This window comes from Stegastes partitus, unplaced genomic scaffold (genome assembly GCF_000690725.1).
Source record: "Stegastes partitus isolate 25-593 unplaced genomic scaffold, Stegastes_partitus-1.0.2 Scaffold355, whole genome shotgun sequence".
In the NCBI taxonomy this organism is placed as follows: Eukaryota; Metazoa; Chordata; class Actinopteri; family Pomacentridae; genus Stegastes; species Stegastes partitus.
The window spans coordinates 338729-350975 of NW_007578086.1; the positions used below are offsets into that span (position 1 = coordinate 338729).

A 12247-nucleotide genomic window follows, 5' to 3' on the forward strand; every position below is an offset into this window, starting at 1 on the left:
CCCCCCTCACCTTAAATAGTCATGAAATGAGTCAGTTTAAATTTACTGAAATTAAATATCATGAGCAGTCAAACAGTGCAGCAGCAACAACCTGCTCAGTGATCAGTGACAGTAACAGGGGTTGGGGGGGGCCTTCAGGTTTGTGATGGTAGTCTCATCATTGACACCATATCTAGAGCAGTGGGCAGCAGGAGGTCCTCAGCTGTTGAATTGTGTCTTGCGATTCTGTTACAGAGCTCCAGACTAACTTTTCTAGTGGTAGCATGATGCTACCAGCTTTCTTCACTGGTCGCACCAGCTAATGATCTGGTCGCCCCACTCCCTTATTTTGGATCAGCATTGCCACAGCTATTAATGCACCATGCAGCTGATGAATAGTTGCCATTGCATCACTTAGTTATGATGCAATGATCTTCAGAGATACGACTAGACATTTGTAAAATGTTTTCATCTTAAAATATATTTATTTTGTCACCAATCCTCTTCTAGTACCAGTCATTAACTGGACACAGGCTAAACAATTGCTGAAAGTGCCTATAGGTAGATGCTACATTTTACCGATGTTCCCCAAACGCCTCACATGTTGCTCCGGTAGATGGTGCATTTTACCGATGTTCCCTGAACACTTCAAATGCTGCTCCGGTAGATGCTACCAGGTGCGCTGTGTTTTCCTTTTGACGTCGATTTACAGATAAGTTGTTTATGATTCGAAAAGCCAAACTTTATTACAGCAGAGTTTGCTAACATCTTTCCCAGGGAGCAGAGTCCTTCTCCCGCATTTACTGTCGTGGAGTGCCTGTGAAGAGGGGCGGGGTGGGGTGACAGGCCACAGCCCGTAAAAAAAAAATCCAAATTATAAATCTGTTAAACTATTGGTTACATTCGACGTGGGGAGTTTTGCATCCAATAACAACAAAGCTATGACTAAACAAATGAAACAGTTCAGAGGCAGCTTAGTGCGGTCCTTGCAGCCGTGGTCTCGGCTGGTCTCGCAGTAAAATCCCGAGTCCTCTATGGCCGAGACCGAAACAATACCGAGTAAAAATGCGGTCGAGTCCAAGACAAGACCGAGATCTTCAAAAAGTGGTCTCGAGACCGGTCTCGAGACCGAGACCGATCTTGAGTACTACATCACTACTGGAAACTGTAAGAATTTTGGTTTAGCATTTAAATACCACATATTCAACGCATCTAATCTAGCTGACAAAACTAACAGTTAATTCAAGTGCTTCCTCTGAGATACAGTGTCCCACCGGCCCAGTGATACATAGGGAGCTTGTACCTCACTGTTACTGCCGTACATTCCAGCTTGAGAGAGCCACAGACTGACACCAGCCCTGTGAAACAGAATTTAGGGACCTGTTATTGCTACATGTTCCAGCCTGAGACAGTTAAGAGACTCTCCCCTGGCTGTTACTATCCTGCATTTCAGTTCATGCATGTTTACATTTGTTAAGCAAACTTACCACTAGACCCACTACATGGCTCTGTCGCTTACCCCATTCCACAGGAAGCTGCTGCCATAGTGCAAGCTACCACATCATTAGGTGAGGCTAATGCACTGACCAAGCTACATAATAAGGTGCCTGCTAACACAACACCATAGCCAACCAAATCACTGTATTCACTTGTATTACCTTTGTCAAAACAATGACAAAGCCCAATGTAAAACAGTTTGTTTTTTCCCTAGCACACAGCCTAAAACCTGGGTACCATGAATTTATCAGCAGACTGAATTTCAGTGAGTGCAGCAAAGACATAGACTCACTACTTAATGACAGGTGTGATGTGCGACATCCAAAATTCCATTGTTGAAAATGTTTGTCTCCTGCACGAGGTCCAGAAAGCCAACAAGAAAGCCACACGCTACTTAGAAGACCTGCATTCAGCACAGTTAGATCTCCGCTCATGTAAGGAGATATTGTTAAAGCTTGAATCAGAACATCTTGCACCAATACAGTCATTCAGCCAACGTGATTCTGGTTACTCAGACCATTACTCCTTGAATGAGAGGTGGACTCCCTCTCCACAGATAGGAACAATTCCCAACCTAAGCCTAAGACCTTGGGAATGCAGGCAGCGCCTCAATCTCAGCTGAGGTAACAGCTCCCTGACAGACACTGAGGAGATAAGTAGTTCCTCATTTAGAAGACATCTTGAAAAGACATCCTGGAAATTAAGCACAACACATTCATCAGTGTTCATCTGTCCAAAGGGTGGACTACAACATTTCGGGACTCTTCCATCTCCTCTCTGCACTGCACTATGAGAGTGATAAATAGTTGCTCAGCCTCCACCACTCAACCAAAGACAACTGCTCCTGCTGACGAGATTACATCAAAGGTTGCACCCCTCCCAATCAAACATTTCCATTGTGAGCATCCCAGAGACAATTACAAACGTCTGAGCCATGCACATTTCAAGGTAAGAGGCCATCAGACTTAGAAGACAACTCAACTTTTCAAGTCTTTGTTCATGCTGGCTGATGGCTTGGGAAACTGTTGTCACTCCTAAAGCAAAGGGGAAAATAACTGAGCCTTCCAGCCTTAACACTTAAGTGCCACACACTTCTACTGTATCAGCCTCACAACAAACCAAAGAGGGGTGACAATATGCCCAATAAGGTCACTGGGTATAACCCACTCCCACCAACCAATCAAACAACAGAAGCAGTAGAAGGCCATACTCAGAAATACCAGCTCGAAAACATGCCCTGCAGATAGATCTGTCAGATGATGACGACAGCTTCTGTGATAACCTCTCAGAATATGGTCATAATGCTGTGTTCACACCAAACACAAATTCATTGCGCTATTTGCATGTATTTGGATGCGTGTGTCTGCACTGAGTTTACTTGCTTCATTCGCGCCAATAAGTCGCATCATTCGTGCGGCGAGTTTCATGTCTGGATTCCCGTCATTCGCGCGAATGACGGGAATCGCCACATACAACAACACGGCCAGCAGGAGTACATTGACCACAGCGACGAGGAGCCAGCGGAGGTTTATCCTGCTAGCATTGCGATAGCTAGCAACTTGGCTCGCTAGCATGCTAAGTTGAAGGGTGGCATTCTTGTGTGGGGACTGGAGGAGAGGGACAGCCAGTCTGCTGAGCACTGAGATCTGCCTTGGCTGGTAATGTGGCTACTTATCTCCTGGGGTGAGAAAATCAATCAGTATTCAAAAACAAGTTATGGTTCAAGTAAGTACAAACCAGATAGGATGTCATAGCGGTGCAGAACGCTGTGGTTGCCATGCTGGTTAATATGTCTTGAATTTTGAATAAATCATCAACCGTGTCACCAGCAAAGCACCGTCCCACCTCTTCCTCCAGGCTTCACGGTGGGAACCACACATGCAGAAACCATCTGCTCACCTTCTCTGGTGATGGGAACCAAAAATCTCAAATTTGGACTCATCAAACCAAAGCACAGACTTCCACTGGTCTAATGTCCATTCCTTGTGTTTCTTGGCGCAAACAATTCTCTTCTTCTTGTTGTTCATCCTCAGTAGTGGCTTCTTTGCAGCAATTTGACCATGATGGTCTGGTTCACGCAGTTTATGCTGAAGGGCTGATGTTGAGATTTGTTCACTACTTGAACTCTGTGAAGAATCTATGTGGTCTCTAATCTGACGTGCTGTTAATTTGCGGTTTCTGAGGCAGGTAACTCTAATGAACTTATCCTCTGCAACAGAGGTAACTCTTGGCCTTTCTTTCCTGGGGTGCTCCTCATGAAAGCCAGTCTCACTAAAATGTTTGATGGTTTTTGAAACTGCACTTGAGGATACATTCAAAGTTCCTGTAATTTTCCAGACTGACTGACCTTCATGTCTTAAAGTAATAAAGGACTGTTTCTCTTTACTAAGTTGAGCAGTTCTTGCCATACTGTGGATTACAACAGTAGTCAAACAGGACTATGCACTGTGTACTAACCCTACCTCTGCACAACACAACTGATGGTCTCAAACACAAGGCAAGGAATTCCACAAACTGACTCTTGACAAGGCACACCTGTTAATTGAAAACTTTTCCAGGAGAATATCTCATGAAGCTGCAAAGCTGTCATCAAATTAAAGGCGGCAACTTTGAGGAATATAAAATATAATACATATTCTGGTTTGTTTTACACTTTTTCATTCACAACATAATTTCATATATGTTCTTTCATTGTTTTGATGTCTTCAGTATTAATCTACAATGTAGAAAATAAATAAAAACCACTGAATGAGAAGGTGTGTCCAAACTTTTGACTGGTGCTGTAAATAATGTAAAGCTCAACAGGTTTGCAGATAAAACATATTCCCTCAGCTGAGAATCTGTATCGCTCATACAGAATTGTTGGGAAACGATTTGATTGAAAGGAGACACACTTCCAGCTGACTTAAATCCTAAACTCTGAACATAACCTGCTCCCGACCAGGTTAGCTCCACAGCATCAGTTACCATGGAGATCTATCCAGGTTGAAAGAGAGCCACCTTAATCATCTGACAACTCTGGGTTTAGGCTCAACATACCTCACTCACCCGCTAATCTTGCTTCACTGCACAGTCCTCTGCTGTGGTTTTGATCTGCTACCAAAATCTGCTACCACTGTGTGAAAATCACATTGTGTTCTGTGGTAAATTAAAGTATTTGAGTCGGACTCTGCTGCAGGTACAATTGTCTAAATGCAACAGATATCCATCCATCCATCCATCCATTATCTATACACCGCTTAATCCTCACTAGGGTCGCGGGGGGCTGGAGTCTATCCCAACTGACTTAGGGTGAAGACAGGGGACACCCTGGACAGGTCAACAGTCAATCACAGGGCTACACTTAGAGGCAGACAACCAAGCACACTCATATTCACACCTACGGACAATTTAGAATCACCAGTTAAACTCAGTATGTTTATGGACTGTGGGAGGAGGCCGGAGAATCTGGAGAGAACCCACGCTGCACGGGGAGAACATGCAAACTCCACGTAGAAAGATCCCGGGCATCCTAACTGGGACACAAACTGAGTGCTACTAGCTGTGAGGCGACAGGTGCGAACCACTGACTCACCGTGCAGCCCTGCAATGCAGTGATAAAAAAAAACAAACGCGTCAGTAAAAAATATCTGTCAATGCATTGTAAGTGTCAATCAGAATCAGAATCAGAATCAGAAATCAGAAATCAGAATCAGAAAAACTTTACTAATTTCTGATTCTGATTGACATTAAAAATGTCATAATGTGTTTAGAGCTGGACCTGAACATCCGAATATCCGAATACTTAGTCATTGTGGTGGTATCCGGATATGTATTCATCCTGGTCCGTCTGACGTCCATAACCGTCTCGTTAGTCTTAGCCACATTCAGGAGCAGAAAGTTTTTCCTAAACTATGTCATAAAGCAGAAACCTTGACATAGTTTCCATCTTCCCTTTACAGCACAGCTAAGAGTCATTATACCAATGCACCCAGGTCTGAAAACACAGAGGCAATTTAGTGCATATAAACAGTATTTATGGAGAAGTGGTTTAAGTGCCCTCAGTTCTAAGTCAGGTTGGGGAGGCGGGGAGATATATCCGTAATCCCGTATTTGGTCAAATGAAGTTCGTCAAGAATCTTAGTAGAAAGAGAACTGTTTAAACAGTGTTTTGAATAAACAGCAAGATAGAGAGGAGCAGTGAGGACAGGGCAGACACTGTCCAACATTTATCGATTTATGTAGAAAAGACAACGTAAGATGGCAGTCTCACTGATCAGCAGAATGATGCGACTGGATCTCCCTGATAAGAAGTTATTTTTATCCACTGAAAGAATAGAACCTGTTGTCACAAAACTACACCTGATCAATATTACCAAAGCATGCTAAAGGAACAAACCACTATTCTTTCTATTATTTGTTTATTGCAATTCCTGTGTACCTTATATCACAGACAACCTTTGTGAAAAACATGCAGCTGCAATAAACTGTGGAGCCTTCTGAAGGTTTCACTTACTTAATCAGTTCAGCTGCAGGATTGAACAATTAGTCTGTATTATTGGGGGCAACAACAGTTAGCAACTTTGGCTACATTGACTGAATAAAACCATACAAATAAAATTGTGCTTGCATGTTCTCCCCATAGCTGTGTGGGTTTCCTCCAGGATGTGTCATGGTTCACTCTGGGGTCAAGTTAAACTTGTGCTTCTGTCATCTTCCTGTGTCTGTTGGACGCCTTTATTTTGTTGTCTCATTTTCATGTTATGTTTGTCAGCTCTACTTCCTGTTGTCTTCATTGTTTGCTCTTCCCTAATTGTGTCTACCTGTTCCTCATTACCTCACGTGTGCATTTAATGTTGAGTCTTGTCAGGATGCTCCTGCTTCATCTCACAGTCCAAAGACATACATCGTATGTTAATAGGGGATTCTTACTTGGTCTTGCCTCAAATCAGAGGACTGGGGGCACCTTGTACAAACAGTTGAGGGAAAACTCCACAGTACAGTCTATGGAATGAGAAGACTGCATTCCACAAAAAATAGAATTTACACGATGGTAAATTACAATTATAAACATGAATGTAGACATAAAGTAAAGGGGTTATTTGACTCCATCTGCTATCCTGTTTTCCCCACCTCCTCATCCCCACTTTCACCTCAACCGGTCGAGGCAGATGACCGCCTTCCCCGAGCCCTGTTCTGTCATAGGTTTTTTTCCCCCCTTCCCATTGGGGGCTTTTTGGTGCCTTACCACCGTTGCCGACCACTTGCTCAGAGGGAGTCTAAAGGCTACTTTGGATTGTTGGGTTCTCTGTTTAAATTTGTAAGGTCTACACCTTACTCTGTTAAGCGCTGTGAGATGACATGTTGTAAACTGCGCCATACAAATAGAATAGAATAGAATAGAATAGAATTGAATTGAATTGAATTGAACTATTTGCAGTATGCCCCTATATTCACTGTGCTTTGTGACAAGGCCGCCTAACACGTCATCTCTCAAGCAGCAAGTTTAATGTCAACAAATTTAGGTGGGTGGCAGAACTTCTACCATTCAATACTATACAAGCAGGAAAAATGCAGACACAGGTAGCTTGTCCAGAATGCATGCAGATGTAAATACAATGATGAGTCACTGTAACTGAAGAACTCTTACCTAGCCACTTAAAGACCATTTGAACATATTAGTAATCAGATTTGTTACTGGGAGAGTCTCCACACAGAAGAGGATGGAATCCTCGCAACAGACAGTGAATAACATTCAGCTTGTGTTGCCTGAAATAGGGCCAAACCCTGAAACAGTTGCATCTAATCTAAAGAGTTGTGTCTTCTGAAAATGTTATTTGTCCTGATCAAAGTCTAGTTAAAAAAAGACAAGACAGTACACTTATACTAGAACACTGGATAGCAATAGAGGGACCAGTGTCAAAGTCCGATTCGTGAATTGTTTTGTCATATGTACTAGCATTCATTCATACAGTTGCAAGAATTAGTTGTTTTGTGAGTTGCCCAGTAGCATCTTGGCTGGTATTGTTTCACTTTGTGAGTCTCCCTTTGTGGGAGTTTTAGGAAGGTTCATATTTGTCATTGCAAAATGTGCTACCATAAGAGGTCATCAGGAGTCCTTTTTGTTAGAGGTAAACTGAATATTTATGGGTCAGAACATCAACATGTTGATGAGCATTGTGGCTGGTTTAATCCCATCATGAAATGGTCTAGTAAAAGCAGACGGTTTTACAAAGGAATAATAAAGCATCTACCTAAGTTTTCAGCATATCTGATGCTGATCATAAACTAACTGAGAGACACTCAACACAGTCCAAAGAAACAGACATGGAATATTCGTCATGGTGGTCTGTGGGACAGCAGTGAGGCCCTGATGGCTCTCTACTTCACTACCCTGTTTATCCAGCACAGCATGTCGGTCTCTGATGTCTCATTTTAGTGAATATAATCACCTAGGACGTCCATCCTGGTTTTAACCACAGTCTTCTGTGCATTCTTTTTTTGGTACAGTCCTCTCAGCTCAAGCCCACATTACCATAGCAACCAAACAGAAAACACTACCGTGGTCCCGTCTTCTTTTTTATGAGCCTATTTATTGCCACAGTGGGTGTAGTCTATCACTGTCTCGGAGGCAGAGTTTTTGGGCCATTCCATCTCAGTTTGGTTAGTGGTTAGGTGAACACAACACTGGGTCACAGCCAAAACTTCTGTTTGAGGCAGAGCTCAGTTTTTAATGTCAGAGAGAATATGCAGTGTACTAGTTGCAGTGTGTACTGAGAGCTTCAGTCTTGGCTGTAGAGAGATGGCACACACACAGTTCACACAATTTACTGTACCGCCACTTATCTTAACAGCAGGAACATAAACTGTGCTGACAGATTATCATAAACAGAGGGAGCTGCTTTGAGGCGCTCTTTGACTTGATGCACACAGCAGAGGAGCCAGTGGAAAAAAAGACAAAGGAGGAAAAAAGCTATAGTTGACTGGAATTGCAAGACAGTTGCATACATACAACTACACACACAAACCTATATTGACACATATCAATACAAAGACAAACAGAATAAAAAGTAATAACTGACGAGTGTATTTTCTAAAGAAAATGCGTGATTGGTGACAGCTGATGAAACATCTTAAAATGAAGCTAAAAATGGTAAGTGAATCGGCCGACTGCCATTGCTTGAGCAGAAGATTCAAAAAGTTTGAACATTTGAATGCTTCTGCTTCTTAAAAGGGAAAACTAACAAACAGAAAGGTTGGAAAGAAAGACAAGGAAGTGTAATACAAAAAGGAGTAAGAACAGCACACCTACATAGGATGAAGAGGTCATACAAGTTGTACTTGAGTGTGTCCAAACACATAACTTGTAAAATGGTGAAACTACTAATGGTGGCACTATTAATAGGGCTAAGACACTATCTGTATACAGGCAGCACAGATCAGCTGATAGTTGACACAGTCCGAACGGGCAACACACTCCCATTGTGAAAGCTCAAAATGTACATCGCAACCAGAGACTACATTATAAGGATGGACATAGTAACCGTGATGTCACCTATTGAGTTTAGAATTTGGACATCGCAATCTTGTTCTTTTGAAACAGATGCAACAAGCTAGTGGTGGATCTGACTGACAACTACAACAATTACACTATGCATAATAACATGTCCTAAAACCTACCCAACTTTATCATATACATTACTCTAAATGGAACTATAATTTACAAAATTAACGCTATGCTGGATTGAAACAGACTTGACACTAGAAATTTAGACCACAAACTCATTCGAAAAATGTTTATTGAGACAACAGATCAAGTGAGAAGCAGGGACATTTTTTCTTAAAACTTCTAAACAGTCAGACTTTTTTTTTTTTTTTTTAGCAACTTGAGGAGTTGCCTCCTGATTAGAAAGAATACCGGGTTAAGGCTCTTCTGTGCTAGCTTCATTCTTCAGAGGCTATGTCCATCTTTGGTATACAGTCCATGGGTGTGATGTATAATATGGTGTGATACATATACGTATGATAAGTAGTCAAAAGCATGTCTGGCAAAAAAAACTAATTAAATAGGAGGAACATTTTACGACAAAAATGGCCAAGCTTAGGTCATTCTCTTTAGTACCACCCACTAAATCCACAGACACCAGAAGTTTTCTTCTAACCATCATGGTTACCAAGATACCAGCCAAAGCATTTTGCAAAACTATTACCTCATGTCTCATTGCATGGGGATGCTATCTATAGCACTTCTGATTACATGAAACACTGAAGAAAGAGAAAGCTTTCCACCAAGCTTCAGTCTTATAGTCTTCATAGTTGTTGAAATACTCATCATTTCATTCATATATTCATCATTCATCAGCATGTGCCCTAAGTTCCAATAGAGTACCATTCAAAAAAACTATTTAAAAAAAATTATACAAAATCAAAAGTAGCAGATATCAGCCCTAAAATTCCCAGCATGAATCTTATAAGCAGGTTTGACATTTCAGCTTTATAACAATATAAAATACTGTGTTTCTACCTGCAAGAGTAGCATTCATATATGACTGCGATTCCTAATCCCACTAAAAACAACAATAAAAAAAAAAAAAAGTTTAAAAGTGACTGTTGAATGAAAAGGTATATGTCTTGAAAATAAGACAGTAAAAGCAGCAGAATGGCAAATATGTAATTACTTTGCTGTTGTACTATTATTGAATGTATTAAGAGAAACCAGTAAACATGGAGGATGTGCTGAGTTCGCAAATTGCAATCTGAAGACATAGTTTGAGCTGACTTTTGATACACCTGTGTGTGTACATGTGTACACTGTGCATGCAGCAGTATCAAGTACCCAGCATCTTGTATTGTAACATCCGTTATGCCATTCCAAATATGATCAGAAACACAGGGGTCTCTGTCCTGATCCCACACTGCTTACATTTTGGTTGAAAGGGCATATTTCAGGTCTGATAATAAGCAAAAGAAAAGAAAGAAAAAAAGAAGCAAAGAAAAGTGCACCAGCGCCTAAAAGTAGGCCCTTCGGCCCCAGGTTTGACTTCTGAGAGAGAGCTAACTAAACGAAGCAAGGCAGTCTACAATGACCGGGTCTTTGAAACCTTTTAAGCCTGGTCTGTGCCAGTTCTGGTGTTAAATCTTGCACAGATCAGACAAAAAGGTGGTTTGAGGTGATGGAGCTTGTAAGAGATCAAAGTTGGAATCCAAAATTTCTCATGAACTGAAACCACATTCTAAGACACAAAGTGTGAGTTCATAATCATAAAGATCCATAAAGATACGAGAGCGCTGATCCCATCTGTGCAGGAAGAGAAAGATTTTGAGACAACTGTAAATTCATGGGCACCCACTCATTTGGGTTGGATACTTTTCCTTCTTTTTTTTAACTACCAGAATGTAATGCATCAAATATTATTTGCTTAGTAGTTAAAACCAAAAGTGAAGAAGTGCTGTGCCACCACAGTTTTTAGGCCCCTAAAGTAGGCTTTACTTGATCAATTTAGTTTCCCCTTCTACATATGCAATACAACTACTGAACCCAATGAATCTAATAATGATTCTGGGATAAAAGCTGCAACAAAATGGAAAAGGTGAATACATTTTATAGATCTGCACCCACCAAGAGAGATTTCGTTTTTTCCTCTGCTGATATGTCTGGCTCCAGAAATGCATGTTTCTGATCTGCAGTTAATCCTATCAACCTCCCAGGGCTTGCTGTTCTGTCTGTTTCTCTCTGCTATCCCTTTCTGGCTTTGCTTTATCATCACCGGCTGGTTGAGGCTGATGGCTGACATCCCTGGGTCTGGTTCTGTCAGAGTCTTCTTCCAGTTAAAGGGCAGCATTTTACTCCCACTGAATGCCGAAGTGAGGCTCAAAGGGAGTCATTGAATCTCCTGCAGCCGGTTCCTACCCAGATCACAGACAGACCACTAAATGAAGTAGTACCCCGTGCTGTATTTGAATGTGTTGCACTGTACCTTCTTCATTAATGCTCCATCTGCCATAGTTGTCGTCTGATGTGTAGCCACAGGTGCCCAGCTCAAAGCTGCAGGAGCCGGGCAGCAGCGGCTGCTGAGCCCGGACGAATCCGCACAGAAACATCACTGCAACAGGAGAAGACACAAGCACGTTGTCTTTGCTTTCATAGCGGGTTGTTAGCGTTCGATTGCTTAAACTAAACAAACCAACACGATCATGGTTGAAGAAGTCAGGCACATAATTCTGGTGAAACTTGAATATTTACCGCGGAGAGAGAGGCACAGTTTGCTCATCGCGAACATCCGCCGGGACTTTGGAAAGTTACTGATAGTCTCTCGTTAAACTTCCCCACAGAACTACAGCGCCAGCAGCTCGTCGAAGGCTTTACTTGTGGTCTTTTACATTCCCAAACATTGTCAGCAGGAGAGATGGAGTGTTTAGTTGTCCGGGCAGATGAATGGACGAGACAAGAAGCGCCTCTCCGCCTCCCTCTGCTGCTCGGAGCTGCTCCAGCCAGCCGGAGGCAGTCTGCATGTCCGCAGCCTGTCTGTCCATGAGCTCTGCAGAAAGCACACATCACCATGCAGGTGGCTGATCGTTCTGCAAAGTGGGGTACATTCCATGTCCATTGATGAGTCTGTTTATTAGGGTCCGAGGACCCCTACTTGCTGCAGCAAGCAGCGTTTCTTTCTTCTTCTTATTTTCCTGACGAACGCGTTACCCTTAATTTGACCCCCTAAACACGCTCAAAAACTCACCAAAATTGGCACGCACGTCCGAATCGGCGAAAAATTTGATAAAATGAAAAAAAAAA

The 12247-nt window shown here is 42.1% G+C and overlaps 1 protein-coding gene across 1 annotated transcript in view; it reads right to left on the reverse strand.

The window, feature by feature from the left end:
- The window catches only part of mamdc2a (MAM domain containing 2a), a 54347-nt gene extending 42583 nt beyond the window's left edge, over positions 1-11764 (reverse strand). The window contains exons 1-2 of the mRNA XM_008284342.1: positions 11699-11764; positions 11433-11558 (exon numbers count right to left, since the gene is read on the reverse strand). Coding sequence (XP_008282564.1) covers positions 11433-11558; positions 11699-11735 — 163 coding nt within the window. The 5' untranslated portion in view covers positions 11736-11764. The remainder of the gene's footprint in view (positions 1-11432; positions 11559-11698) is intronic.
- Positions 11765-12247: the final 483 nt, after the last annotated feature.